Source organism: Pectinophora gossypiella, chromosome 8 (genome assembly GCF_024362695.1).
Source record: "Pectinophora gossypiella chromosome 8, ilPecGoss1.1, whole genome shotgun sequence".
NCBI lineage: Eukaryota > Metazoa > Arthropoda > Insecta > Lepidoptera > Gelechiidae > Pectinophora > Pectinophora gossypiella.
In genome coordinates, this window is record NC_065411.1 from 7,154,662 (window position 1) to 7,181,770 (window position 27,109).

Sequence of the window (27,109 nt, forward strand, 5' to 3'; positions counted from 1 at the left end):
CCCTCAAGAAAGAAGGCCTACTAATAATACGGAAAAAAGAAGAGGAAGTCAGAAGAGGAAAGAGGAACTCTGAAGAGGGAAGAGGAACAGTCAAGAACCGCAAGACTGAAGATTTTTTTTTTTTTCTCTTTATTTGGGTCATCAAACAGTATCACAATCAAAATTGTTAACTTATACTAATATACATGATAGTGGGTAATTGTGAAACCAACACCGATAACCACAACTAATATTAAAAATATTTTAACGTCTCCTAGTGGAAGAGCCAAATCGAAAAGATTGGTCTAACATCGATATAAAAACATCGATAAATTCTTAATTTCAACTTCTAGTTTCAACATCCTAATTTCAACAAGGTAGCGCAGTCTTGTCCTCCTAACGGTGCCAACGGGAGGCCGCGTGCACATCATACGTCCGTTAGGACGGAAAAGTGACTCCTTGAAGCCGAAGTCGCTACTCGCACAGCCTTTTTTGAGGTTACGAGTTAGCCATATAGCCTTTTGCGAGGCTGCGGTAGCTTCTGGCTTACGCGGAAGAATGCCCATCACGAGGAGCAAGAAGACGTTTGAAGCTAGAGAGAACACCTTTGAAGCTAGAGAGAAGACCTTTGAAGTCAGAGAGAAGACCTTTGAAGAAAAAGAGAAGTCCGCGCCCGCCTCCGCCGCGCCAATGGTACTCATCGAGAGAGACAAGGCCGCGCTCCCGCGCACCATGACGTCAGCCATGCACATCGATGAACAGCCTGCCAGCACGTCGGCAGCGTCCGCGAACACGGTTGTTCCGCAACGACGACTCGTCACGTCCACGGAAGGGGGGCAGGTGCAAGTCCCGCCAAGTACGATGGCGCGCATCAGACAAGCCGAGCTCGACGCGGAGATACAATTAGCTGAAATGAAACAGCAGGAACTCCGTCTAGAAGCCATCAAGGTCAAGGCGAAACTTGAACGGAGCGTCGCAATGATCAGGGAAGAAAGCGAAAGAGGAAGCCAAATCGATGAACAGAAAATCGCTGCTGAAACGCACACGGAGGAACAGCAACGCGTCCACGACTGGTTGATTGAAATGGAATACAGCCAGCCGCGGGGGGAGGGAAGACGCCCGCCTCAGCACAGTATGGAGCCTGTTCTATGCGCGAGAAACGCGCATTCGAGCGAGCGAGATGGAAGATGGAATCGAGAGGCACGAGGGAAAGAGAGGGAACTACGCCCGCCTAGCCCTATTCCTAATCAACGTACGAGCTTTCATGCGACGAAAAAAGAAGAGGACACGATCGATAGAATAGCACAAGGGCTAGAAAAGATCGTGAATAAACGTCCGGTGCCCCGCCAAGCCCACGAGCTGCCTACGTTCAGCGGCGCCGCGACGGAATGGCTACCCTTCAATTTTCATACGCCACTTCGCCCCAATCGCTAAAGGAGACTTTCAACAATCAAGAAAAGAAGTCGTTTTCACGTGAAAGGCCACGTAAAGACGTAAAAGTCTACGCAACCACTGAGACACCCACCGCACCGACCGTCGAGAGAAAAGGAAGCCGTCACAAAAAGATGTCTATGCTGCGGAGGCAACCACGACGTACCCGATTGTAAGAAATACAAGAGGATGACGGTCAACGAACGATGGCAGTGGGTGAAAGAAGAGAAGATATACTTCAAGTGCATCAACGGAAAGCACAGGAGATTCACATGTAAAGCAAAGAGGTGCGGAATAGAAAACTGTCTCTTACCTCACCACAGTACTAAAATAAAATGCAAGAGGACTCGTACTCCGACGAAATAGAACGACTGAAAAAGGACTTGAAGTTACGTCCGAACAGCGCACTACGTAAGCTCGACCCACAGATAGACGACAGAGGCTTGCTTACACTACACGGTCGCGTGAGCGTGGCAAGAATAAGCTAGCAGTCAAAAAGCCCGCTAATAATGGACGGCCGCCACGCTTTCACCCGGCTACTCGTCGCGCACGCACACAAAGCGGCAAACCACGCCAACCGAGAGCAAGTTGTCAATGACCTAAAACAGAAGTTCTATATCACACGCATACGACCTACAGTACGAGCCGTGGAGCATTCATGTCGACTCTGCAAAGTGAAGAACGCCAGACCGAGACCGCAAGTTCACGGAGACCTGCCCTACGAAAGACTCGCAGCGCACGCGAGGCCATTTAGCTACACGGGCCTCGTCTTTATCGGCCCTATGTACGGGACGGTCGGGCGACATAAGGAAAAGCGCTGGGGCGCCCTGTTTACGTGTCTCACCTGTGTGTTTACCTGTTTACGTGTGTCGCGAGCGGTCCATATAGAGATCTCACCGTCGCTATCTACGAATTCCACTATTATATGCCTACGGCGGATATGTGGCCAGTAACAACCTACAGCGATAATGGAACGAACTTTCATGGCGCGGACGAAGAGCTGCGAGCAGCGCAGCGAGAGTGGGGTCCACAACTCAAGGACTTCGCTCTACTACAACGAACGAACTGGAAATAAACGCACCCGAGGCACTGAATCAAGGTGGAGCATGGGAGCGGCTAATACGCTCGGTTAAGACAGCGTTAGTCGCCACACTACACGAGCGCTACCCCAGGGACGAAGTACTCGCCACATTACTCAGGGAAGCAGAGTACACGGTCAACGCCCTCTCACTCACGTGCCAGTTGAACCAGGAGACATGGAGGCGCTCACACCGAGCCACTTCCTACTGGGGACCTCCGGCGGCCTACCCACTACCGGGCCGTGCAGGAAAGTAGACAGGAGGACCTGGAGAGCCACGCAGGCGCTGGCTGACGTGTTTTGGCGTCGATAGCTAACGGAATACCTACCTACACTCATACCACGTGGAGGTACACGGAGCGGGCGCGGAGCGGACCTGAAAGTTGGTGACGTCGTGATTATCACTGATCCAGTACTGCCGAGGAACACCTGGCCACGAGGTGAAATAATCCGACTGCATCAAGGACCCGACGTACTGACCAGAGTCGCTGACGTACGAACAAGTAGAGGAATATTCCGCCGACCTCTACGACGAATCGCCGTCCTACCGGTGAAAAAGGGCTGCGAAGATCTACGCCGAGGGGAGGATGTTACGGACAGCCGAGAAGAGGAGGTCGCGGGCTAAGTTAATGCACGCACGACCCGCTAATTGCGTCGCGAAACGGAGGAGCGACGCGGGGAGCGGTGCGGGGAGCGACGCGGGGCATGGCGCGGGGAGCGACGCGAAGAGCGGATACATGGCGCGGCGATCCTGATTGGCCGACATAATGCGCGCACAGACCGCCGGACCGAAAATTTCCAATAAGAATCGGATTGGACACGACACGAACTACTTCTTCTCTACCTCTCACTGATTTTACATCGATTTTCTATTTTTTACTTAGGATTTTTACCTCTGTATTTTAATGTGGTTTGAAGAGCAAATAAAATCTGCATAACAAACAACCTGTTTACCCTACGAGAACACGCACAATACATACGAAAACAGACTATAAAAACTGATGATACTATTCTTTTAAATAATTAGTTTTTTAGACATCAAATAGTGTGGTTGTGAGGAGAAAATGTCCTGGTAAGAAATTAAATATTTTATTGTTTCGTTATTTGCGTTTTTTTAATCATAATACTATGGACGGCATTTCATTTTAAAACTTTATAGAAAGATTAGATCTTTTTTCTTTATTTCTTTTTTTGCTTAAGAGAAATCATTCTTGAAGTGGATGTTTTTATTTGTTTGATTTACTAAGTATATAATTTATTTATCCTTACTTGATCCCACTGCTAGGTGAATACCACCCCTTGACTTTTCCGCCTATCTCAGTCTTATATGTTATCTGGCCAATCCTTCCAATGTGCATTGAGATTACTCTTACCTTTATAACGTCTACAGCCGGTGCCCCGATTCCACAATTTTCAGGACCCCAATACCGACCCCGCCGGCATGGTCAACGATTTCCCGCATTTTACGATTTTCACTATCGACTCTCTAAGGTGGAATAATTCTTTCAAATCAAATCCTCTCAGACGACGCCGCCTTCAGGCCTATTTAAAATTTGTACAGCCTTCAACGCTCCTCATTTGTCAGACCAAGTATTCATGTCAAAAAAGAGGTACCCCAATTACCTCCCAAAAACTTTTCCATTCTTTTTATTTCTTTTTTCTTTTATTTCCTTTTGTTTTTTCATAACTTTTTTATGAATAAAAAGGTCAATGTCCCGTGGTCTGTATGATTAATGGAACTATTTACTTTTTAGCAATGGCAGTGTAGCTTGCTCAGCTCCCTCTGTCGGAGCGGCTTCAGGGATCTTCACGTCAGCTGTAAACTTCTTCGCAGCGGCGCAGTGCCTTATCACTGAAGATTGGCCGCCAGATGCTGACCTCCAAGGTACGATGACTATTAATCGTAAACACGACATCTTCCTTAATCTAGCGATTCAAGTGCAGTTTGAAAAACACGACAGAAGAAGTAAACCAACAAAAACGTTTAAAAAGAACAATCAATGCCTTGTGTATGAATTTTGATGACAAATAAATGCAAGACTTCAAAAATCGTTCAAAACACGCGAGGGTACATAATATATACATAATAGGTGTTCATAGTCATCAGGAAGTAGTAACCGAGACCAACGGCTTAACGTGCCTTCCGAAACACGGATCATCTTACTTTTTGGACAATCAGGTGATCAGCGTGTAATGTCCTAACCAAACTAAGGATCACAAAGTGATTTCGACAATGTCCCCACCGGGAATCGAACCCGGACCTCTAGATCGTGAGCCCAAAGCTCTAACCACTAGACCACGGAGGCTGTTACATAATATGTACCTTTTCAAAACAATAGTAAACAAACTCATTAAAAATTTACTTAATATAAAAAAAAAACCCAATTAATAAAGATATTGTAATATCTATATACAAGATACTATGATACAAGATGGTGCGTAGTGCGTTTGCTGATAAAGCAGCTTCACGTGTCCTGTATTTATCTGACAATGACTCACCTATCTCGAACGGTTTATCAAATATAATAAATATACTTTATATGGCGGCCATCTTGCTTTTCCACCATTTTGATTTTATTTCACCGGCGATAAAATTTGACCGAGGTTTAAATAAGGTTTGTGAAAAAAAATTGGTTCAGGTGCGAAAGTTCTGCCAGGCCGTAGGGTGTCTCCCTGATGCGGAGCAGTTTTCAAAAATCGAGAAGTATTTTTATACTCAACATCACGTTCCGATCAAATCCATACTTTTTACTATTGAGTAATTTTCTGGAAAATATTTTTTTTTTGTATGGCGGCCATCATGTCTTCCGCCATTTTGATTTTTTTCGCCGGCGATTGGATTTGACCAAGATTTAAATAGGTTTCGAGACAACAAAAAAGTTCCAGGTGCGATAGTTTTGCCAGGCCGTAGGGTGTCTCCCTGATGCTGAGCAGATTTCAAAGATCTTTATTTAAGTATAGAAGTATTTCTTTATTTAAGTTGACGTTTCGATTATACCCCTATACACAGTTTTTACCCCCGAGACATTTTATGGAAAAACAAAATTTAGTATGGCGGCTATCTTGTTTTTCCGCCATTTTGTTTTTCTTTCACCGGCGATTGGATTTGACCAAGATTTAAATAGGTTTTGTGAAAAAAAATTGATGCGGAGCAGTTTTCAAGATCTAGAAGTTTTCCGATACTCACCGGGAGGTCTTGATCACACCCTGCATACCTACACCATTTTTACCACCCGACGCTCCTTCTGGAAGAACAACCCTGTCAGTGAGTCAGTGAGGCAGTCAGTCAGCCAGTCAGTCAGCACATGGGTTTGCAGCTATACAGGGTGGCCCAGAAGTTCAGGTTCAAAATGAAAAATTAGATAGAGGGGCTTATTAGCTACCAGAAACGCCCCCATGTATGTTCAGCAATTATTTACGGTTTAGGAGAATCTGTCTTTGAGCACCTTTAACAACGTTAAAAAGAAGCAGCTACATTGTATGAGAATGTCAAATTTTCCTTCAAATCTGTCTGTCTTGCAATGTTTGAGGGCTAATTACTTATTTTTGTGTCCTTAATAAGGATTAAGGGTACTTTTTTTGGATGTTTTTAAAAGCTTATTAAATGGAGCAGTTTTTAGAAATACATTTAGGGTCTATGACAATATCATGTATTTATTATTCTTCGGCAAAGTTTTAAGAAGTTTAACATTTTTGGTCATATTCTCACTTTGACTTCCAATAACTTTATTTTTATCTTTGATTTGACTGTTTTTCTTTTTTCACCTAGCGGTACATATCTTTAGCCATAGTTATAAAGTAAAATAAAAGAATTATTAAGAAAGGGATAGCGACATAATGATTTTTTTTTTTTTTTTTTGACGTGACTTATTGTAGATTTGCCGCAGATGGCATTAACTACTTGGCCGGACAAATGGGGAGCGCTGAAGGCTCTCACCCGGTACAACGTTTAAGACAACAGGCCTGAGGGTGCCCAGTTGGGCGCGAACCTCGGCTCAGGGCGTCGTCTGAGAGGAAAAATATTTGAAAGAATTAATCGACCCTAGTGGGTCGATAGCGATAAGCGCTGAATGAGGGAAATCGTCGACCACGCCGGCGGGGTCGGTATCGGGGTCCTGAAGTGTTTGGTGTCGCGAGCTGATTGGCTGCCTCTATGGCTAGAGTAATCGGGTCGTCGGGATCGTATATTACGTCCTTCGGACGCCGATACTTTTCAGTACCGTCCCTAAGCGGGATGTATTCGGAAGCCGCAACTACCAGGGGATTTGGGTGGTGCGGAGCAGAATCGAAAAAACGTTTGGAAGCTAATTTGAGCCATTGGGCAATGGTTGGCAGACCTAGGTCAATGTGCAGATTTTCATTGCGAAGGAACCACGGAGCTCCCGTGGCTTTCCGCATGAAACGATTTTGTATTACCTGTAGACGGTGGATTTGAGAGGGACTCGCATGAGCGAAAACTACCCCTGCATAGGTCATGATCGGACGGATGCAAGTCGTGTAGATTTTCACCTTATTCCTAAGGGACAATTTACTTCGCTTGTTAAGAAGACAGTGAAGACGGCCCATTACAAACGCGGCGCGATCGCGCACACGTTTGATATGGGCCTTGAAAGTAAGACGTCTATCTAAGACTACGCCGAGATATTTGACTTGCTCCTCCCAAGGGATCGGCTTGCCAAACATCTTAATGATTTTAAGTTGACGGCGTGAACGTGGCGTGTTATAATAGCCCTTTGAAAAGTACACCGCTGCACTTTTCTCCGGGTTTACCTCGATTCTCCATTTGCGAAACCACTTGCCCAAGGCATTGGCCGCGCGTTGGAGGATTCCGGTCATCATAACTCGACCACGGCACGAAGAATAGATGGCTGTATCATCCGCAAATAAAGCTAATTCGGTATTAGGGGATTTGGGAATGTCACTAGTATACAATGAAAATAGTAAAGGGGAGAGGACGGAGCCTTGTGGGACTCCGGCATGTATCGGGTGCGGTGACGAGAGCGTCCCTTCTACGCGGTAGCGAAAGGTTCGATTTGAGAGGAAGTCTCGTATGATGTGCACGAGACGGTCTGGCACTCCCAGTGAATAAAGCTTGTAGATCAAGCCGTTGTGCCAGACTTTGTCGAACGCTTTCGCCACATCGAAGAAGAGCGCTCCCGTAGCGACAGGTTTTTTTAAGTTTAATCTACTGGAGATATGTTCAACAATACGGTGCACTTGTTGAACGCAGGAGTGTTTGGTTCTAAAACCAAACTGCTCTGGTGGAATAAGACTATTGGATTCGGCGTAGTCCCGTAATCTAGCAAATATGAGCCGCTCATAAATCTTCCCCATGGTATTGAGGAGACTTATAGGGCGGTAACTGGAAGGTTCGTTTTTAGGTTTCCCAGGCTTTGGTATACCGATTACAATTGCTTCTTTCCACTGCTGTGGAAAGACGCAGTTGCTCATGGCGACGTTGAATATTGCCGTTAGTAAGCAGATGAGGGGAGCACCGAAGTTTTTAAGGACACGATTCGTGATACCGTCTGAGCCAGGGGCTTTTCGGGTATGAAATCTTTTGATGATACCTAGTACCTCTTCCTCAGTAACCTGTGGAAGAGGAGGATCGGTGGGAGGTACAGAAGCCCTACGCTGAACTTCAGAGTTCACCGTCGAGAGGTGCCTACGATCGATAGGGAGAGTACTGGGCGAACATTGGGCTTCGAGACTGTCGGCAAGGCATTCGGCTTTTTCGTCATCGTCAAAAGCGGGAGGTTGGTTAGGCCTATTGAGAGGAGGAGTAGGAACAACCGTATCCTTTTGAAGAGACCTAGACAGCTGCCAGATGGCCTGGTGGTGGGGCTCAATGCCGCTCAAAAGATTATCCCACCGATTCTGTCGCATGTCATTAATACGTTTTCTTACAGTATGCTGCAAGAGACGCAAATGACGGCGACATTCCTCGGTGCGATTGGAATCTCCTGTATATTCGTATAGTATAAAATAATAATTTTATCTATATTTTAATTTTACCCACGCTACAAATTCCAGGAATACTTGGAATTGTCCATCGTTAGCTACTACGGGATCAGCCCCTACAACCTTTGCATCAGCTCTTCAGTTTTTTTTTGCAGCTGCGCAATGTCTAATCAGAGAGGATTGCCCTCCAGAAGCTCACGTTGAAGGTATATTTGCTTTGGCTGAGCAAAATGGAGGGTTATGTGTTTGACAACTGCACGTTATCTTAATAAATAAGACGCCAAAGTAATATAAATAAAAATATAAATTAAAAAACTAATATTTTTATAATCTTTTATTATTAGAGTTGGAAATAAAGTTGTATGGGCAAATATTGCACTATGTTGACGAGTATAATAATATCTACCTGGGTCAGATAACGTTCTTCTAAAACAGGCAGGACAAAGAAGTAGAAAGACGCATTCAAAATGCCTGGAAGAGTTTCTGGTCCATGAAGGAGCTAAAAAAAGGTGACCTCCCGATATGTCTTAAGCGAAAACTAGTTGACATGTGCATATTGCCCATCCTCACCCATGGTGCGCTAACATGGTCCCTGACCAAACATCAAAAGTCCAAACTCAAGGTTTGGTGCGCAGTATGTTAAGTGCTAAACTGATCGATTGCGTTAGAAACACGACACTGCGCTTCAGATCTGCTAAACTAAAGTGGGAATGGGCGGGACATGTCTGCCGTATGCATCCGGAAAAGTGGGCCAAAATTACATCTGATTGGTTTCCACAAGGTCATCGATGAAGAGGCAGACCACGATGACAGTGGAGGGACAAGCTGGACATTCCGGCACACTTGGCAGAACGATGCTCAAGACAGGGAGGGTTGGAAAAAGAAGCGGGAGGCCTATGCCCAGCAGTGGGACATTAATTACGCTACAGAAAAAGAAAAAAAATATTTTATTTACTTAAGGGCAAAAGTGGCTATTGTGGATCAAAATTGTAAATTAAAATAGCAAATTTAAATTTTATTATAATATTTTTAATGAAACTTTACTTTTGAAATTTAAAAATGAGTAATAAAAATAATGCAAAACCGCGTTCTATTTGTGTTTCAGACTTACAAGTATTCGACTTTATAATAATAGGCGCAGGATCAGCTGGAAGTGTGGTTGCAAACCGACTCAGTGAAGTGGACAAGTGGAAAGTGCTGCTAATTGAGGCAGGAGATGACCCACCAGTCGAAAGTATTGTAAGTACTTACCATATATAATTATATTTGTAACGCAATAATCAAAAATGTAGAAGATAAATATTTTTATCTCTAGTAAACCTAAATCTGCAAAACCACGAGTATCAAATCAACAAGAACACATAGCAAGCTGCATTTTAATATTTTTAATAAGAAATCCAGAGGTGTGTGGTGTGTGTTCTCGCAAATAAATTGATTTGATTTGATTTAATTTGATTTGTGAAAACATTAACCGTAGAGTGCCTGGAAATCATTCCAAATTAAAGTGGTTATATGTTAATATTCTATGAAAAGATAAAGCTATTTTTATATTTTTCAGATGCCGAGCTTTGCCAGAACTTTATTTGGGACCAAGTACGATTGGCAATATAAAACGACGCCGAATGGCAAAACAAATCGAGGAAATATAAACGAAACTGTCAAATGGCCTCGTGGTAAGATGCTTGGAGGAAGCAGCAGCATAAACGCCATGATTTACTTCAGAGGAAACAGCCATGATTACCAACAATGGTATGATGAAGGAAATAAGGAATGGCACCCGGATGTAGTACGAGAATATTTTAAAAAAGCTGAAAATTTGCAGGACCCTAAACTTAAACTAAATCAAGACGTCAACGATAGCTATGGACATAATGGTCCACTTGTTATAGACAGTTTTAATAACTCTAAAACAGATTTAACAGATAAAATTCTCGAATCTTGGGAAAAAATTGGTATCAAAGCAGTCCCAGATTTAAATACCGCTAATGCTGTGGGATGTAGTAGGATGAGGGTAACCGCTACAGATGGAAAAAGATATAGTACAGCTAAGGCATATCGTCGCTGGAAATTTCAATTGACGTAAGGGACAAATGACAGGTTTTCAGGAGAAACAAAAAACATTTCTTGATACTTAAAGTCTCATAACTTACGTCATTCTAAACGTATTGAAAGACGTTAAATACCATAATTCTTAGAATTTTCTTGTCTACCACTTAAAAATAGAATTACTTTAATAACTAGCAAAATAAGAAAGTTACTAACCCTTACGCCCTTGTGTTATTTAAAAAACTTCCCTTACAACTATTAGGTAAACATTTTTTTTTGCATTTTTGAGTTGTAAAAGTCAGATTTTTTAATATTTTGTGTATTTTTGGGTTGTAAAGGTCAGTTTTTTAAATATTTTGGTAAAATATTGAAGTAAAGGTCTGTAAAAATTCACAACAATTGGTTAAAATCACTTATATTTATTGAAATTATAGTTGAATTTTACTTTGAGACATCTAAACACCATGTGCTTGAATATGTTTGCCGATTTTTAATAATAGGCAAATTAAAAAACACATACTTATTAAACATTTGTGTCATTTTAAACTTATTGTATCTAGTTTTGTTTAAATGCAGGTAAATTACCTATAGTCTTAGGTTATCAGATTGAGAACAACATACAACAGAATTGACAGAATCGCACTTCACAGACACATTTTTCTTTTTAGCTTTCGGCATCATTAAAAAGTATCGCCCCTTCGATTTGAATTCTAAACAAAACGTGTCCTACTCTGATGGCGCTTGAACACAACGACTGTGAACGCAACTGAGGAGCCGAGCCATTACCGTGGGTCGCGAACCCGCGAGCGGGTACGGGTAGGGAGGGCCACAAGGCTCCGTCCTCTCCTTTACTATTTTCATGGTATACTAGTGACATTCCCAAATCCCCTAAGACCGAACTAGCTTTATTTGCGGATGATACAGCCATCTATTCTTCGTGCCGTGGTCGAGTTATGATGACCGGAATTCTCCAACGCGCGGCCTTGGGCAAGTGGTTTCGCAAATGGAGAATCGAGGTAAAACCGGAAAAAAGTGCAGCGGTGTACTTTTCAAAGGGCTATTATAACACGCCACGGTCACGCCGTTAACTTAAAGTCATCAAGATGTTTGGCAAGCCGATCCCTTGGGAGGAGCAAGTCAAACATCTCGGCGTAGTCTTAGATAGACGTCTTCCTTTCAAGGCCCATATCAAACGTGTGCGCGATCGCGCCGCGTGTGTAATGGGCCGTCTTCATTGTCTCCTTAACAAGCGTAGTAAATTGCATCCTTCCGATCATGACCTATGCAGGGGTAGTTTTTGCTCACGCGAGACCCTCTCAAATCCACTGCCTACAGGTAATACAAAATCGTTTCATGCGGAAAGCCACGGGAGCTCCGTGGTTCCTTCGAAATGAAAATCTGCACATTGACCTAGGTCTGCCAACCATTGCCGAATGGCTCAAATTAGCTTCAAAACTTTTTTCGATTCTGCTCCGCACCACCCAAATCCTTTGGTAGTTGCGGCTTCTGAATACATCCAGCTTAGGGACGGTACTGAAAAGTATCGGCGTCCGAAGGACGTAATATACGATCCCGACGACACGATTACTCTAGTCATAGTTGCAGCCAATCAGCTCGCGACTCCAAACACTTCAGGACCCCGATACCGACCCCACCGGCGTGGTCGACGACTTCCCTCAAGCAGCGCTTAATCGCTATCGACCCACTAGAGTCGATTAATTTCTTCAAATATTTTTCCTCTCAGACCTGACCTCAGCCCTGAGCCGAGGTTCGCGCCCAGCTGGGCACCCTCAGACCTGTTCTCTTAAACGTTGTACCGGGTGAGAGCCTTCAGCGCTCGCCATTTTTCCGGCCAAGTAGTTAATGCCATCTGCGGCAAATCAACATAAGTCACGTCAAAAAAGGGTGTGGAGGGGATTCGGTGCACGTACACGTGGGCGTAGGCATAAATTGTACGGCGAAAGAGTTGAGTAGTGTAATAAGGTCTTAAGCGAAGTTCTATCTTTGTTTATTTCTAAATGAAAGAATAATAATTAGTATACCAGTTTAGGTTGTATGGTAAATATAAAACTACAAGATTTTTAAGACAGCGGACTCATTGCTAGTTACGTCGTGTTAATACGTGTAGACATAAATGTCAAAATAAATAACCACAGTTACTTACGTCCCTATATCAATATTATTTGTTATAATTTCATGTTAGCTTTAGTGTCGTAAAAGACATTGTCATAATTTAAATAACTTTTTTATAAATCAAGACCCTTACATCACTTAAGTAAAAAAAAATTGTAATATACGTCATACTTTCAAAATCTTGGGTCCTTTACGCCGTTTTATTCAAAAATATCAGAAAATTCAATCGTTAATAAAATAAAAAATATGAGAGCTATTGGTATTTCAAATGTATCAATCGATGGAGAAAAACAAGCTCTATCGAATAATGCAATAAAAAAAATTTGCCCAAATGTCCCTTACAGCAATTGAAATTTCCAGCGACGATATCTGAATCCAATTCAAAATAGAACAAATTTAAAAATAATGAAAAATGCTTTCGTTACCCAAGTGTTAATAGATGAACATAACGTAGCTTATGGCGTTGAAGTTGAAAAAAATGGAGTCAAGCTGTCATTTTACTCTAATTTAGAAGTTATTCTTAGTGCAGGTTCAATAAATACTCCTCAAATATTAATGTTGTCTGGAATAGGTCTAAAGGAAATGCTAGAAAGTCAAAATATTAGTTGCGTAGTCGACTTACCTGCTGTAGGACAAAACCTACAGGATCATTTTGTTATTCCTATTACTATTTATGGAAATGCACCTGACAAGGAAGACGAAAGCCATCAATATTATGAAGCTATAAAATATTTATACGACCGGACAGGTTCCTACTCTCGCATAGGTTTGAGTGACGCTGTATCATTATACTCATTAAAAAATAACTCAACTGTCCCCCAGTTTCAAAGTTTTCTTACTATATTCAAAAAAAATAGTACATCGTCAGTACAATCACATTTCACAAATAATGCAAACTACAAGCCGTCGGTTGTGAAATCTATTGTAGACCAATCTTCAAATCATTCCCTTTATATGTTTTCACTTCACCAGTTGCAACCATTTTCAAAAGGAAATATTTCTATAGCAACTGCCAATCCCCATGACCATCCTATTATTTATGCCAATTATTTTGACGATTCTAGAGATTTAGACTTAACAGTAAAAGGAATTAAGAAATTAACAGAAATCGTCAATACTGAATATTTTAAATCCATTGACAGTTATGTGGGCAGGATAAGTTGGCCCGAATGTGATGATTTTGTAGTAAATAGTGATGAATATTGGAAATGTATTTGTGTGAATTTTCCTGTAAGCGGCTACCACCATGTAGGAACAGCTAAAATGGGTATCGACGCTAAGACATCGGTCGTAGACAGTCGTTTGAGAGTGCATGGTGTGCAGGGTCTTCGTGTTGTTGATGCTAGTATCATGCCGTCACTTACTAGTAGTAACACTAACGGACCAGTAATTATGATTGGAGAGAGAGCTTCCGATTTAATAAAAGAAGATTACAAAATTTGATACTTATTTACCTATTTATTTACTTGGTCTCTGGCTATAATTGGTACGTATTTAGGGTATTTATGTGTATTATGGTTTTTGGAAAAAGGACCAATGGTATTTTGATTATAAAATCTCCATCCGTTCGCATCTAATATAACGCGACATCTTCTACTATAGGGAATAGATACGATCAGCATTGTAATAACTTAACTAATAATCAAATAACATGAGGTAATTTAAATTGTATTTTGTATTAGTTTTATTAGTATCAACGTAAAAATGCACGTTTAGTTTATTATTAATAAATGAGAAAGTATATATAATTATGGTCTACCTTTATTTCATAAAATTATTATTAATATCCATTCATACTATTGGCAGCGCTACAGAAACACGTAAGTAGAGATATAATTTGAAGGATTTTATTATAATAACAATAAAATAATTATAAAAAAGTTTATTTTTGTAAAACCTACGACACACATATACATTTACATCATTAAAATATAGTTAGACATATTATTATAATTAATTAGACATCGTCAGACGAAATATTGCATAATTTGCAATAATAACATAAGGAAATAAAAATAACTAGCTTTTGCCCGCGACTTCGTCCGCGTGGCGTGTCATAAAATAGAGATCTGATAGAGATGTCCGAAATACTGTTCTTGAAGCATTTCTAATGTAAAAAAATATTGATTTTCAACCTAGCTTGTTTATTGAGTTTGTCAATCTCTCTGCAATTTATTCATTATATATGTACCGACTAAAACATTCTTAACACTTAAACTTATATATTATCTGTGTTTATAGTATCGGTCTCGGCTAAAAACGTGCCGTTAAAAAAGTAGCAGCACAGGCTGCTGCTAGATGTAGGACTGGTGGTGGGGTGGAGGATGTAGCTAAACTATCTGCATTGGAGGAACTGATACTGGCTTTGTATAGGGGTTTAGGGTTTGGTACTGGAGATGCCCACTGGGAATCCAGCAATTTTTAGTCAGAGTTTTATTAAATTAGGTGTGCTCGTCGTTATTAGAAATTTTCTGAAGGTCCGCTTGAAGGCTTGAAGTTACTGGGGGGTTAAAATGGCCACATAGAAACAATTCATCTATGAAAGCAATGTTGCAATTTGACATTTGCGCATATAAAATTAAGTGCACAATGCAATGTGTATGTCACGGTTTTGAATCCCGGCTCGATCTCTAAACCTCTGAATCCAATTATGAAGTCATGATTGGATCATAGATAATTAATATCAGATAAACTTGTTGACGTTCAATGTAACATTTTTGAATCCACGTCATTTCGCAAGGTGTTATGGCTGACGAGAAGAAATTCCTTGTGTTCACATTACAAGTTATTTACTAACTAGAGGAACACACTCAATACCAGACTTTTTATCATTTAGGTAATCATTAATCTTAATTTAAGCCTTTTTAAATAAAGTAAGCTTCACATGTGCTTTAAATTTATTCTCTGAGAAATTAATAATATATAATGTTTTCATAAATATATCGACTACTGCCAGTCAGTATATTTATTTCTTTGAAATCTCTTAGAGAGTCCCGACATCTCATGTTATAACTAGCGCTTATGTTATATTACCATTATTCAACAACAACGATGGATGCTATAATTATGCACCTTAGGACATCAATGTTAATAGGCTAGTTTCCAACTAATCAAATCAGTTACTTTTTACTAAACGTCAAAACACGAAATTCCTATGGAATTTGTACGAAAAATATCGGTCTTATTATTACGTTTTTATTGATTTAAATTCATAAATAACTTAAATGGAAAATGTTTTTCGTTAGGTCTAGATATGTGTTTATTTAGTAATCAGAATCGTATAATTTATTTTGAATTTACACGACCCAATTATTGTTGCCAGTGTTTTCTGATGATGATTCAAATTCTTACTGTGATGACCCAAATTTGTTATATAACTCCCTATTTAATCTAACAAAATCGGAAGTTAGTAAAGTATTTAAGGCAAAAACAATTAAGAAAGCAGACACACCAATTTTTAGTGACTGGGCGACGGTAGGAATTTATAAGAGTAGAAACAGGTTGTATGAACTTTATGAAGAAAGAACATGCAATCATAGCGTAGCTTTTCACGACTATGTAAAACGGTATTCAAAAGTTTTCAAACGTGTTTGCGTTACCGCGAAGGCAATGTTTGTTAGCAGTAAAATTAAAGGTAGCTCAGATATTATTAAAATGACTTGGAAAGTTATAAATAGCGAAAATGGGAAAGTCAAAGCACGCGATCTCGAGTATCAATTACAAATTGACGGTAAACTACTCACAAATGATAAGCAAGTTGCTGAAGCTTTTGAAAAATTCTTTACTGACATTCCATTTTCGACTACCAAGGACTTGAAGTCATCTCCTGCACTCGCTCAATCACTTGTAAAGGAGCACATAGATACGTCCAAAGTAGATAAACTAACATTTACACACGTGAGTCCTAGGGACGTCTTAAGAGCTTTTAAATCTTTAGAAATGAAAAAGACTGCAGATCTTCATGGTCTCTCTGTTAAAGTCATTAACTCCGTGATTGATTGCATAGCTCCCTATCTATCATGTATATTTAATAAATGTGTAGACAATGGTGTGTTTCCAGATTTAATGAAGCACAGTAAAGTCATTCCATTGTTTAAAGCTGGTAGTACTTCTGACCCTACTAATTTTAGACCAATATCTATACTACCCACGCTTAGTAAAATATTTGAAAAAATTTTATTACTGCAATTACTTCAACATTTCAATTTAAACAATTTAATGTCTAATAAACAATTTGGTTTCACAAAGGGTCGCTCAACAACCGATGCTGGTGTTGAGTTAATAAATCATGTTTTTCAGGCTTGGGAGGAGTCCAAAGATGCTATTGGTGTCTTTTGTGACCTTTCCAAAGCCTTCGATTGCGTTTGTCATGATATATTGATCGCGAAACTTCGTCACTATGGAATAACAGATAATGCCATCGCTCTTTTAGAGTCGTACCTTAGTGGCCGCGTTCATAGGGTTGATGTGCATGGCTCCAGATCGTGTGGATCTAACGTCACTATAGGCGTCCCGCAGGGCTCAATTCTAGGTCCATTTCTATTCCTAGTTTACATAAACGACCTACCTAGTCTTGTAAAAAATGAAGTGGTGCTGTTTGCAGATGATACCTCCTTACTTTTTAAAGTAAAGAGACGACAAGATTCCTTTGACGATGTAAACAACGCCATTTCAGAGGTAGTGGATTGGTTTACTGTAAACAACCTGCTACTTAATGAAAATAAAACAAAATATGTTTATTTTACGTTATCGAATGTTAGTAGGCCGCTCGATTCTATTATTGTAAAAAATAAGGAATTGGACCTCACGGATACTGCTGTATTTTTGGGAATTACTTTGGACGCTAAGTTGCAATGGAGTCCTCATATTGATAAGTTGTCCAAAAGGCTCAGCTCAGCAGCATTTGCGGTCAAAAAAATTCGTTTAATAACCGATGTAGAAACCGCGCGATTAGTTTATTTTGCCTACTTCCACAGTCTAATGTCGTACGGCATCTTGCTGTGGGGTCATGCTGCAGATGTGAACAGCATTTTTGTTCTGCAAAAGCGGGCCATTCGGGCGATTTACAAATTGGGACCCAAGATGTCACTTAGAAATAAATTTAAAGAAATTAATATTTTAACTATGGCATCACAATATATCTTTGAAAACTTAATATATGTAAAAAAACATATAGGATTATTTGCAAAAAATAGCGATCGGCACATTGTTAATACCCGGAATAAAAATAAACTTGCTTTACAAGTCAGTCGATTACATAAGATTACTAAATCTATTAAGGGGCAATGTATACGTTTTTACAATAAGATTCCCATTGACATTCAGAATTTGCCTTTCAACTGCTTTAAGAAAGTAGTTAAACAAAAACTTTACAAAAAAGGTTATTATAAAGTTAGTGATTATTTAGAAGATATGAATGCATGGGATTAACTGTCTGAGAACTGATATTAGGCAGCTAAATTACTCAATTGTATATCAATATTTTATGTTTATTTTTATTTTTTTTAAAAGAACGTCTAGGGCCCTGTGCCGAGGTTTTTCTTGCAGCTTCTTTTCCCCGGCTATACAGGTTGTGAGAAGCTGCAGTAGTTTTAGGCGGATGAGACGTTCGTTATGTAAAAATTGACGATTCAAAGTGTAACTATGTTACCTACTGAATAAAGATATTTTTGAATTTGAATTTGAATTTGAATTTGCGGCTGAATTGAGAGCGTTTATTTTTTATGTCTAACACATAATTATTATTATGTTTCCTTCTTCTACTTGTCGTTTCGATGGCATTCAGATATTTTCAGCTCAGTATTTTGCCACCCGGACAGCATTTTCGGGGGCATTCATCAGCAGAGCCATAGTCTGTGGCGTAACACCACACACTAAAATTGTAATTGTATTTACCAACAAATTATTCATATTGCGTAATTATTACTTTACAAGTACGTAATATGTTACAAAACACGTGTAAGTAACTATTTCCATACAAACACAGCTAATAAACTTAGTTGTCTATATTGTACGTTAATGTTTCTCCTGTTTAGCCTGAAGCGTTTGAATAAACAAAGATAAAGCAGGAATTTACATGTTAATACACAGAATGGCACATCAACGAGCGATATGAGATTAAACATTCATTGATACGGTCCCTTTGCTCAAATTGATCTAGATTCTAGGTTATCTTCCTTGTCAGAAAATGTGGAAATGAAATTTTAAATAAAAATGTGAAATTATTAAAAACCTCAATGTATATCATTACATTGCGATGTAGCAAAAATTCAAAATATTAATTAATCATTTACGATATGAAAGACGTTTTTTTTGTTTTATTTGCGGTGTCACTAATGCCTTGTATACGTAGGTTAGGAATTAATTAAGTTTGATGAGAGACACAGAAACCGCACCAGGAGTATTGCGGGCTAGCATTTTAATTTTAGAACATAGAATGGACAATAAAAATTTATTACGTACTTGTAGAAGGAACCCTCTTCGCTCAGTATCGATACGGGCTTGGTTCGATCTTGATTATAATATTTTGACGTACTTCTAAAATGCGTCACATTCGCAGAAAAAAGACACATATTTTTTCAGCTGCAAATACAAGAAATACCACGAGTTGTAGTATACTTCACACATTGTTACCGACTTGAATCGTGTTAAGTATTATAATGCTTTTTAAATAATTATACTTTATGATTTGTAAGTAATACTGAACAGTAAAAAGCCGGTCAAGCACGAGTCCGATTCGTACACCGCGAGTTCCGTACAAACTGCTTGACTTAGCCGTTGAAAATCAGTTATCTCCGTACATCGATATAGGTCTCGAATATTATACCAACTGCAAATAAGTTTTTAATTGCAACAACATATTATATTTTTGTGATGGAACAACAAATTAACGATATTCCGAGTATTTCTTCGTGCTGTAAGACCATCCTTTCATGATTCTAGATCTGTAGGAATTAAGTAACCCATAAGTTTTGATTGCCTTTGGATTGCGTTGTTTTAGAAGCTTGATTTTTTTACAGCTTCAAAGGACGTCAGAAATAAGTGTACTGTGTAGTACCTGGTATAGACGTCAATTTTAACTCGATACCTCCACGCGTTCCGGATAAAAATGGTCTTGACAGATAAACAGACGGACAACAAAGTGAATGAGTGAGTGAGTGTGTGAGTGAGTGAGTGAGTGTGTGAGTGAGTGAGTGTTTTATAATTGCTTCGTTTTGTCTCTTCAGGTTTGGAACCCTAAATTTACCTAACGTATGCGCAGAAACATGAGCACTAATAGCAATAATATTAGAGTGGAAATTGCAGTTTACATACAGTTATACAGTCATTGCACTTTTATTCACTTGCCGATAAGACAGTAATTTATCAGCAAATGGGTAAAACCAGCACTTGGCATTTTTATTTCTTAGAATTCAAACCAGTCAACGACGTTGCCTCTGGAGGCAGATTGCAATAATTAAATAATATTTTTAAACAAATATGCATTAAGTAAATAATAAAAAATGTTGTTATTATTATTGCTTTGTTAAGTAATAAACTTAAGAGATTCAAATAGTCTTAAGCTACTTTGTTCAAAACAAAATTCACAATTTTGGCCTATATTTACCTGTGTATTAAAATAACTGGTAAATAGTTTAAAACAAAAAATATCCAAAGGCAACCCCTAGTCGTATTAAAATTACTTTATTTCAAAATTCAATTTAAATTCAAAAATACCTAAAGGTATTTCAGTAGATAACATAGTTGTAGTTTCAATTGTAATTTTTTACATACTTACCGAACGTCTCGTCCGCCTAAAACTAATGCAGCTTTTTAAAACTTGTACTTATAGCCGGGGAAAAGAAGCTGCAAGAAAAACCACGGTAAAGTAGGTATTAGACAATTATTTTAATAATCCCGCTCTTTGTTGGCTTATTACTAAATGGTTATGATTTCAAAGCAACAATGAATGTGATAAAAATGTATGAGATTGACATAAACAGGCTATATACGTGCCACTGCTGGGCACAGGCCTCCCTTCAATCAACCGAAGGGAGTATGGAGCAGTGTGCGTCAAGCTAGCGGCCTCAAAAAAAAAATGGGCACGAAAAAATAATTTGACCATACCAAAAAATAGTACTCTTATTGAAAAAAATAGTACCTGTTGTAAAAAAAATAGTACCATCACGGTTCTGGATTTATAGCCATGTTTTATTGCACTTGCTAGCTTGACGGTGAGCGAAATTTGGCGAGAGTTAACGACAAGGTCTTTCGCTTTGATTTAAACGCCAAAAAATAGTACCGAAATCGTACTCACCCCCTGCAAAATACCGAAATGAGTACTTCAACGGTTCCAAAGTTATAAAGGCAGTTCTTTGATCCCGCTGGCTTGACGTTTTGAAAATACCTATTATCTAGGGAACGCTTGCATATTTCAGTTTGTAACTAATGTCAATAAACTCGTATGAAATAGTACTCCCTACCATCATAATTTGGACCTGATTCTCTTTGTAGAAATATGTCAAAAAGTCATTATAACCTATGTCATACATTTATCAAGACAGGTACCGTCGCGAACAAAATTATTACACATGCTCAAGAAGAATGTTGTCAGATTTTAGTATTTTTTCCCCATTTTTGGGTAAAAATTGGTGAAGTGCCAGGGTTGTCAGATGAAAGTAATATCATTGTTGAAACTCTTTGAGTTATTCTACAAATACTGCAAATTGTTTATTAACAAACACTTCGATCCGTAACAAATTCAACATGAAGGTATAAATTATAAAATAAAACAGTAGATTAAAAATGTATTATAATGTATTAAAATCACAGATTGTTTTCAATAAGAACTAGACCCATGCAGCCATTTTCTATTAAAATTATTGCATATGGGTGTATGCAATAGCAATTTTTTGTAATAGCAACACTCTGTAGTGCAAAGAAATGGTAGGGTAGACCTCCAAAATGGCAATACTGGCGATGGCAATACTTACGAATAAATTGTGAGGTTATGTAATTGTCTACGTGACTGTATCAACAACAAATGTATGGCATAGGTTATGATGATTTTTTAACATATTTCTACAAAGAGAATCGGATCAAAATTATGATGGTAGGAAGTACTATTTCATACGAGTTTATTGACATTAGTTACATACTGAAGTATGCAAGCGTTCCCCAGATAATAGGTATTTTCAAAACGTCAAGCCAGCGGGATCAAAGAACTGCCTTTATAACTTTGGAACCGTTGAAGTACTCATTTCGGTATCTTGCAGGGGGTGAGTACTATTTCGGTACTATTTTTTGGCGTTTAAATCAAAGCGAAAGACCTTGTCGTTAACTCTCGCCAAATTTCGCTCACCGTCAAGCTAGCAAGTGCAATAAAACATGGCTATAAATCCAGAACCGTGATGGTACTATTTTTTTTACAACAGGTACTATTTTTTTCAATAAGAGTACTATTTTTTGGTATGGTCAAATTATTTTTTCGTGCCCATTTTTTTTTTGAGGCCGCTAGCTTGACGCACACGGAGCATACATTCTTCACCACTACTGCGGGTTGAATTTGGCGGCTAATACCTGGGATCAATGGCTTAAAGTACCTTCCGAAGCTCGGAATCATCTTTCTTGTTCAGACAATCAGGCGATTCAAGCCTACAATGCCCTTGCTGAACAAAGGACAGTTTCACAAAGATATTTCGACAACGCCCCATCGCTAATCGAACCCGGACCTCTAGATCCTAACGCTCTAACCACTAGACTTTTGTGCAATGTGACATGACAATCCCAAATATTTTTAACAATGTCTCTGTTGCTTTTAGTAATCTTTGCAACTTGGGTAAAGGTCCTTAGTAGTAATGCGTTCGTCAGAATCGACACCACTTCCTCTTATTATCAAGGTTACGGAAGTTGTTATTGGGCATGATAAAGATAACAGTGATAAGAATTGTCATTGTAACACCTGTTTACCCTACAAGAACACGCACAATACACACGAAAACAGACTCTATAAAAACTGATGATACTATTCTTTTAAATAATTAGTTTTTCAGACATCAAATAGTGTGGTTGTGAGGAGAAAATGACCTGGTAAGAAATTAAATATTTTATTGTTTCATTACTTGCGGTTTTTTTTAATTATAATACTATAGAACGGCATGTTTCATTTTAAAAATTTATAGAAAGATTAGATTTTTTTTCTTTATTTTTTTTTTGTTTGCTTTAGAGAAATCATTCTTGAAGCAAAAACATCCAGTTTTTATTTGTTTGATTTACTAAGTATATAATTTATTTATCCTTACTTGATCGCACTGCTAGGTGAATACCAATCCCTTTGACTTTTCCGCCTATCTCAGTCTCATGTGTTATCATGCCAATCCTTCCGATGTGCATTGAGATTACTCTTACCTTTATAACGTCAACAGACGGTGTCCCGATTCCCCAATTTTCAGGACCCCAATACCGACCACGCCGGCATGGTCGACGATTTCCCGCATTTTACGCTTTTCGCTGTCAACGCACTAGGGTCGAATAATTCTTTCAAATAAAATCCTCTCAGACGACGCCGCCTCAGGACTGTTGTTTTAAAATTTGGACAGCCTTCAGCGCTCCTCATTTGTCCGACAAAGTATTCATGTCAAAAAGGAGGTACCCCGATTCCCAGTGTCATAACATTTTATGAATAAAAGGTCAATGTCCCGTGGTCTGTGTGATTAATGGAATTATTTACTTTTTAGCAATGGCAGTGTAGCTTGCTCAACACCCTCTGTCGGAGTGGCGTCAGGTATCTTCACGTCAGCTGTAAACTTCTTCGCAGCAGCGCAGTGCCTTATCACTGAAGATTGGCCGCCAGATGCTGACCTCCAAGGTACGATGACTATTTATCGTAGACACAACCACTTCCTTAATTTAGCGATTCAAGCGCAGTTTGAAAAACACGACAGAAGAAGTAAACCAACAAAAACATTTAAAAAGAACAATCAATGCCTTGTGTATGAATTTTGATGACAAATTAATGCAAGATTTCAAAAATCATTCAAAACACGCAAAGGTGCATCCATAACAACTGAAAACAATCTTGTTTATAAACTCAGATATAATAATTCACCAAAACCTCTGAATCGCGAATACAATTTGTAACTAAGGGCTTTTATCAAATTATTGAGATTTAAGACGATGCCAACGACCAGAGAGCGGACATCGAACGAACAGCTTTGTATTTATAGATATTATTCAAGTTTTAACACTCTTGTTTAGAGTGATGAACCTGTATAATTATTCCATCTCTGTATACCGTGTTAAAAGCAAATAAAGATTCAGATGGTTATTTTTTTCCAAAATTAGGTTTTTCTGGAAACTCAAGGCGCATTTCTTCCAAATTGGAAGCAACTCTCTCATTTGTTTTGGACAACTTAGTGTCCTAGTGGGATGTGCCTTAATAGCTCATAGGTACATAATATAAACATAACAGGTGTTCATAGTCGTAATAGCATAGAAAAAGGAATAATACTGTAATAGGTAGCCTGCCATCATTGCGGCTTATCATGATTATCTATGTTAGGACTGTAACCTACCTACTTATGTGGCGCATTGTCTCTACTTTACCGAAATAATGGACTATAACCTGGAACCTGGCAGAGGGCAGCTGTAACTGTCCGCACTATTCAGAGGTGGGGGGGACAGGAGTCCTAGTACGGCTTTGAAATTATTTACTCGGGGCACTATCCTACTCGCGTCAGACAGAGTACTGCGGGGCAGAAGGCAAGAGCCCCCTAACACTGCCCTATTTTTCCCTAAAAAGTAGCATGGAGAAGAGTGCTAGACCGACAAAATCGTGGCTCTTAAAATAGTGATGATGAGGACTAACCTACCGTGGTGCAATATTTCTACTCTACCGAAAATTATTTCCATTACGACTATCACCACGTGGTTCGTCACGAAAAGGGGCTACTAGATGTCTATTATTTAATTACTGATGTGCCAGCCTGTTCAAGAGTGACTTCATGGTCTTAGGGCCCAAAGTATAAATAAATAATAAAGTCAATGTTTAACTGTTATATAATGAAATCTGGGTCGCAGGAGAATAATTATGTGTGTACGTATCTTAGTACTTACGTATTTTTCTTACGCTTCCATAAATTATGATTTCAGATGAAGAACAATTCCACTTTATCATCATCGGTGCTGGATCAGCTGGGAGCGTGGTAGCAAATAGACTGAGTGAAAAGGAGGACTGGAATATACTTCTCGTAGAGGCTGGTGATGATCCACCTGTAGAAAGTATTGTAAGTATATCTGACAAAAAGCCTGCAAGATAATAATTTAAGAATAATTATATGGTACTTTCATCGTTAATACCGGGTGCACTGCTGGGTATATACCCTCCTTAATCGATCAGAGGAAGTACAAAGCATACTTCACCACGCTGATGCATTGTAGGATAGTGGTCTCCGATTTAGATTAACGACAAGAGAGGATTTTACATGCCACTGGGATTCAAGGGGGCATTTTCTTAAAATATAAAGCAATAAATATCACACAACTCACATAAGCTCACGACTATATACCAATGGAGCAATCAGAAGTATATCTATTGCAAGATACAAATAAATACAATGTTTAATTTAACTATTACTAACTTACACTTGACACATAGTATAAATATATAATTTTTAATTTCAGATCCCATATCTTGATAAAGCTAATTTTAATACCAAGTATGACTGGCAATACAAAACGGTTAATAATGGAAGGACTAATCAAGCCAACCAAAACGGATCAATAAATTGGCCTCGAGGGAAAATGCTTGGAGGCAGTAGCAGTATTAATGCTATGATTTACATAAGAGGAAACGATTATGACTTCCTGGAATGGTACAATCAAGGCAACAAAGAGTGGCACCCTGAAGTAGTTCAAAAATATTTCATCAAAGCTGAAAGTTTACAAAATAATGCTCTTCTCAGAGACCCTATAGTAGGAAATTTCTACGGACATAATGGACCACAAACTATAAACAGATTTAATAGCACAATCAACAGTATTACTGACAAGATACTAAAGGCATGGGACGAAATTGGCTTTAAAAACGTCCCAGACATAAACGTTGCCCAATCTTTAGGATCTGGAGTTTACACTACAACAGCGGGGAATGGCAAAAGAATAAGTACCGCTGCAGCCTATTTGAATCCAATCAAAAATCGAAAAAATCTAAAAGTCATTAAGAACACTTTAGTAACAAAAATTCTTATAAATGATACAACGAACACGGCATTCGGGGTTGAAGTTGAGCGTAACGGACGAAAAATATATTTTTACGCATCTTTAGAAGTAATTTTATCGGCAGGTACAATTAACACTCCACAATTGTTAATGTTGTCTGGAGTGGGACCTGCGGAACATCTGGCTTCAAAAGATATCCCTGTAAAAGTAGACTCACCATTAGTAGGAAAGAATCTGCAAGATCATATAATGGTACCAATTACTATTTATGGAAATGAACCTGGTGAATTAGACCAAACAAAACAAAGCTTTGAAACCGTCCAATATCTATACAATCGCACAGGTTATTTAGCACATGGCAGTATCGCCCATATTGTGGCATTTTATTCAATTATTGAGAAAGCTCTTTATCCATTATTTCAAAATCACTTAGCTATCTTTCCAAAGAACTCAACAGCAGCTAGAGACTGGGCGAGATTAAGAGCAAGATACGAACCGTCTGTCGTGGAGTCGGTTGTACAAAATAACGTAAATCACTCGTTATATTTGTACCTATTCAATCTTCTGCATCCATGTTCTAGAGGAAACATTACTTTAAGGTCTTCTGATCCTAAAGATCCACCTCTAATAAATGCAAATTATTTTGATGATCCTACAGATCTTGAACTATCCGTGTCTGGCATCAGAATGCTCACAAAAATATTGGATACACCTTATTTTAAATCTATTGGTGGATACTTGGGCAGAATGAGTTGGCCGGATTGTGATGAATTTGCATTGGACAGCATAGAGTATTGGAGGTGTATTTGCATAAATATGGTATTGACTGTATATCACCCAATAGGTACATCAAAAATGGGACCGGATCCTAAAACTTCGGTGGTAGACAGTCGTTTAAGGGTACACGGTATGAAAAATCTTCGAATTATAGATGCTAGTGTGATGCCAACAGAGACTAGTGGAAATACCAACGCACCTACTATTATGGTGGGTGAAAGAGGATCTGATCTCATCAAGGAGGATTATGGTTTCTTGGATTACGATCAGTAATCGTTTATATCTGGGGGATAAAAAGGCAATTCAACTAAAAAGCAAAATTGCAATTTTGCATAAAATTAAGGGCGCAATATCAATAAATGTCTAATAGCAATATTGTTTTTTAGATGAATCGCTTTGATGTGGTCTTGACCTAACAGTTTCTAATCCAAACAGCAATGTTGTATTTAATAACGTATACGAGTAAAGACAAGTAAGTTGTTTGTAACAATAAATTCTCCAATGATA

At 38.9% G+C, this 27,109-nt stretch overlaps 1 protein-coding gene across 3 annotated transcripts; it reads left to right on the forward strand.

Moving 5' to 3' along the window:
* Positions 1-3,462: 3,462 nt before the first annotated feature.
* LOC126368886 (ecdysone oxidase-like) lies at positions 3,463-27,109 on the forward strand. Of its 3 annotated transcripts, none has more exons than XM_050013097.1 (4): positions 3,463-3,560; positions 4,243-4,373; positions 24,758-24,891; positions 25,289-27,109. In XM_050013097.1, exons 1-4 carry the CDS (start codon positions 3,553-3,555, stop codon positions 26,873-26,875), a joined length of 1,860 nt encoding a protein of 619 aa, XP_049869054.1. In that variant the 5' UTR covers positions 3,463-3,552; the 3' UTR covers positions 26,876-27,109. The 3 variants fall into 3 exon arrangements, with proteins under 3 accessions (XP_049869054.1, XP_049869052.1, XP_049869051.1); XM_050013095.1 differs by lacking the exon at positions 4,243-4,373 and adding an exon at positions 23,344-23,474 and having other exon boundaries at positions 3,525-3,560; XM_050013094.1 differs by lacking the exons at positions 3,463-3,560; positions 4,243-4,373 and adding exons at positions 22,588-22,696; positions 23,344-23,474.

Coding starts and splice junctions, on each gene's coding strand:
- LOC126368886 (XM_050013097.1), top strand. Junction 4,374..24,757: donor GCCAGATGCTGACCTCCAAG/GTACGATGACTA, acceptor TTATGATTTCAG/ATGAAGAACAATTCCACTTT. Junction 24,892..25,288: donor ATCCACCTGTAGAAAGTATT/GTAAGTATATCT, acceptor TTTTAATTTCAG/ATCCCATATCTTGATAAAGC.